Genomic DNA, 4,939 nt, shown 5'->3' on the forward strand with positions numbered 1-4,939 from the left:
ATTATCATTTACACTGGCCACAGTGAGGATGATAAATCTTTAAAATTGCTAAAAGCACCTAAAAGTACAGTTGAACTTTTTGGTTGTGTTGTATTAGTTAGAGATTTTGACCAAAACTGAATGCAATAAGCACAAAAACTTCTCAGAACTATTTTCACTCAGCCAAAAATTCCCCACGCTTGCCCACTGACTTACTATTTCATAGCATTGTAGGTGGTTTCAGTAGTGATACAAACGACTCACTGAAAGCAAAGTCCAGCTGCATTAAGCAGCCCACCAAAAAGCTATGAAGGATTATATCAGCTGGCTGACAGAAACATTGAAAAATGCAGCATATGGCAGCACTTATACAATAAAGCTGAAGTTTCCCATTTTGAAGACCTCATCAGGAAACTGTTCTCTAGCTGAATAAAAGGATTTCTGCTTTTACATTTCCTTCTTGTATTATACAAATGTGCTTAGCCATCAAATGACAAACATCGTTGTCATTACATATTAGAGCTTATCATTTTATTTAATAAAGCAGGCTGAATCATATTTATTAGGAGTGTAGGACAGACCCCTTTACATTAATGGCATTCAGAGAATCAAAAATTAGTAATTATTGAGAAGCTATATTAGGCTTCCTGAAACAGAACTAGATTATGAAATTCAGAAGTCAGTACTTTTACTTTAGTACTGACTTCTGAATTTCATAAAATTCATGGGCCAGTGAGCCTCACCTCTGTGCCTGGGAAGATTGTGAAGCAGATGTTTCTGGAAGCTATGCTAAGGCACACGCAAGGCAAGATGGTGATACGTGACAGCCAGCATGGCTTCACCAAGGACATATCATGCGTGAACAATCTGGTGACCTTCTGTGGTGGAGTGATGGCATCGGTGGACAGAGGACAACTGATCTCATCTACCTGGACTTGTGCAAGGCCTTAGACATAGTCTCTCATGATATACTTATCTCTAAATAAATAGATAGGGATTCGAAGAGTGAATATGGAATTGTTTGGGTACTTGCAGCCAGAGGGCTGTGGTAAATGGTTTTATGTCCTGGTGGAGGCTTGTCATGAGTAGTGCCTCCCAGGTGTCCACCTTCAGACTGATGCTCTTCAACATCTTTGTCAATGACAGAGACAGTGGGACTGAGTGTACCTTTCATCAAGTTTGTATATTATACTAAGCTGAGTGGTGAAGTTGATACAATAGAGCAAGGTATGCCATCCAGAAGGATCTGGACAAACTTGAAAAGTGGGCACATATGAACGTAATGAGATTCAACAAGGCCATGTACAAGGTGCTGCACTAGGGTCAGGGCAATCCAAAATATGTGTAGAGACTGGGAGAAGAACTGATTGAGAGCAACCCTGTGGAGAAGGACTTGGGGGTCCTGGTGGACAGAAAGCTGGACATGAGCCAGCAGAGTGCGCTTACAGCACGCAAGGGCAGCTGTATCCTGGACTGCATCAAAAGAGGACCATTAGGTGATTCTGTGAACATCAGGAGATCAGCAAAGAGGAAAAGAAATTGATGTGTTCTATGCAGCTCCTCTGGCTATGCCCATTGCTCACATGCCTTTTGTTGTACAGTGGTTTTAGATATGACACTTTGAAGTCTGTAGATGACTGTATTTTGTAGCAATAAAAGCTCTTCAGTGTACTGGAAACAGTTTGCCCTCTTCCAATCCGATCTAGGGGTGGCAACCCTGCTTGTGGCAGGAGAGGGTGTCACTACATGATCCGCAAGGTGACTCCGAACTCAAAGCGTTCTATGATTCTACAAAATGGTAATCTCTTCTTAGGGATTCTTTATCCAACTCTTTTAGCTGAACAGGCAAGAACTACCCTTACATTAATTGATCATAGAGAGAGACAGTTAAAAACTTAGTAAAATATCATCTGCTTTTTCTGAGGAAATAGATTGAATGCATCAATGTACAGTCAAAAATTCTACTTGAGATAAATGACAGCTGTGACAGGAAAATGAGAACAACTTTCATGTTTTTATTGCTGCCTTAGAAGCAATTGATAAACAATACACTTCATATATAAATGAGCATGTGTCAATATATGACAACAAAAATAAATTACAGTGACATAGTATTTAACTTTACAAGGTTGTACAAAATTTCCAAATATGAATAGATTTCAACTTAAAAATTTGAAATAAGTTAAAACTTCAACTATTCTGAAGACTTGAAAAATATACATACAATTTCAATCAATCACATCATTTACAGTATGATTTTTTTTAAGCTGTTAATCGTATACTCCCATATATTTTATAACTGTATTAGTGGAACATATCCTGTTATATGCAGATTTACTGCACTGGGAGGGTGAAAGGGGTTCCCTGAGGGCACAGAACAGGCTTTGAGTGTTTATATTTTATGTAATTTGATTACATTCATTAACAAGAAATACAAAACCAAAGCATTATTTATCTGCCCTATAAGGTAAGACTGATTTATCTCCTCTTGCTAGAATTTCCCTTGATTCTAATGAGAATTCTGAAGTATGATTAACAACAGCATTGGGCCAGACTAAGTCTGTTCAGCCAGGATAAATTAGGTCATATTATTTAATGAAATATGTGAAGAATATCTGTTTTGTTTTAGATCTCATTATAGGTTACATATCTGGTCTTGACTATGCACCGAGATATTTGCTTCCACAACTAGTAGGAAAATACATTTGATACGGCACTTCAAAGTAATAGGGTGGATTTTGGACTGCTATTTTAAACAGCTCAGTTATATGCACTTGATTACTAAATGTTATGAAGATTAAAAACACTTGACAAATCCCCTCGCCTGTAAGTGTGTGAGTAATTCAGAATGCTGAGGGTCCAATTCAAGCCATACAGTAAGGTATAGAAAGCTCATACTGCAACATCCTGATACCTAAGTTAGTGTGTTTAACACAAAGCTGGTCCAACAGATTCTGTGCTCCATCAAAAGGAAAAAAACTCACTGATACAGTAACTGTTTGTGATGAAACAGACTGAGGAGATCTAAACAAAATGGCATAGGAGAAAACTGCTCAGCTGTCAAAAGTGCAGGAAGACGCTGGTGCAGCCAGAGATGAGTCTTAGACCCACAGGAACATAGAATAATTAAGGTTGGAAAAGACCACCAAGATCACCTAGTCCAACCACCAGCACACCCCTACCATGCCTGCTAACCACGTCTCTCAGTGCCACAACCACACATTTCCTGAACACCTCAAGGGATGGTGACTCCACCACCTCCCTTGGCAGCCCGTGCCACTGCCTCACTGCTCATTTCTGAGAAGAAATGCTTCCTAACACTCAGCCTGAACCTCCCCTGGCATAGCTTGAGTCCATTACCTCTCGTCTGATCACTGTTATCTGGCAGATGAGGCCGACCCCCAGCTTAAATTGTTTGCAGCGAATTCAGTATTAAAGGAAAAAAGATCCATGATGTCTGCTTATAACTGAATTTTCTCTTCTCTGAATACATTTAAATGCTGCATCTGTAAACTGCCCTTCCTCCAAACAGACAAGCGTTATACATACATCATTTAAAAGGGAAGAAAGGACTGAAACATGAGCCAGCGATAAGCAATTCCTCATTTCCGTTTTTCTCTAATGCTGCTGGAAATAACGGGTAGTGCAGTGCATACTGAAGCTGGCAGTGTGGCGGGGAGCCGCGGCCCAGCTGTTCAGCGGCAACGGGAGGACGGAGCCGGCAGAGGGCGCGGGGCAGCGCCGAGCCACGGCCGCCTTCCCCCGGAGCGGGGCGGCGGGCTGGAGCCCGGAGCCCGGGCTGAGAGCGGGTCAGAGCGCGGTGTCGCGGCAGTGCCGTCTCCGGGAGCGCCGAGGGCACGGCAGAGCCCGGCCGAGGGCAGGGGCCGGAGTCGGGCCCTGCAGGGAAGCGCGGATGCCGCGGGAGCACGGAGCGGTGTCACGGAGCAACCGAGCGCGCCATCAAGCCAGTTGATAGCAGCCAAAGATCCCCCGGCATACGAGTGGAGTCCACGTTGCCTTCTACAAACTTTCCTGCAGAGAGCCATCCCAGGCAGAGGGGAATTAGTGTCACCAAAGGATGAACTTGACAAAAACTACTTTTTCTAAATCACTCACCGCCCTTGCTACTCTTAATCTCAAATAACCTTGAAGTTATTATTATTCTTTTTTTTTTTTTTTTTTTTTTTTTTTTCTTGATTGCTTGTTCTGTGTTCTGCCCTGTGCTGGATTGAGAGAGGAAAAAGGAACACGGAAATACATTTCAAAAGTTCATCCAACGTCTCATGGTTATGTAAAGCTTACATCACCAACCGCTTGGCAGACAATGTGTTGTACAATCAGATATGACTTTATATCACATCAATTACTTTTTATCTTAACTAGCAAGCCACTCCATGAGCAGCAAGGAAAGAAATGAGTTTATCAGCTTATACTAATGCAACTGTTATCAGGGGCATACAGGGTAAAAGGCATTTGTAGATTACAATAATAATATATTTTCAAGGAAAATTCCACATGGGAAGGTGCCACCTGATTAGCTTTATATGGAGGGATGAAAAAAAATACGTATGTATAAATAAATGAGGATGTTAAAGTAGTCTGGCAGTACAAAATCCCTTAAGAGCACAATGCTGCACAAAGGGAGTTCAGTGGGCACCAAGTTTGTGCAGTGCATTTGGGCTGATACCCATTTGGTTAGAGAAATGAGGGAGCTCAGAGGGCTCCAGACCTGGCCTGATGCATTACTCTGCCTGCAACTACACAGCCATCCAGTCTGCCCTCAGGGCTGCAGTGACCACAGAGGGCAGAATGCCTACGGCAGTATCTGAATCTGTTCTACAGTATCTACTCTGTGTATTTGTTGACTAAAGGAGGGAAGGTTACTCCAAAACATTGCTGCAAAGGAAAACAAATGCAAGCAGTCGCTTTCTGTTATTATCCACCTCTACTCTTCCTATTA

The 4,939-nt window shown here is 42.1% G+C and overlaps 1 protein-coding gene across 1 annotated transcript; it reads left to right on the top strand.

Moving 5' to 3' along the window:
* The first annotated feature begins 1,981 nt into the window (after positions 1-1,981).
* Positions 1,982-4,670, top strand: LOC121110227. Its single transcript, XM_040697713.2, has one exon. It carries the CDS (start codon positions 3,601-3,603, stop codon positions 4,084-4,086), a length of 486 nt encoding a protein of 161 aa, XP_040553647.1. The 5' UTR covers positions 1,982-3,600; the 3' UTR covers positions 4,087-4,670.
* Positions 4,671-4,939: the final 269 nt, after the last annotated feature.

This window comes from Gallus gallus, chromosome 3 (genome assembly GCF_016699485.2).
Source record: "Gallus gallus isolate bGalGal1 chromosome 3, bGalGal1.mat.broiler.GRCg7b, whole genome shotgun sequence".
Classification (NCBI taxonomy): Eukaryota; Metazoa; Chordata; class Aves; order Galliformes; family Phasianidae; genus Gallus; species Gallus gallus.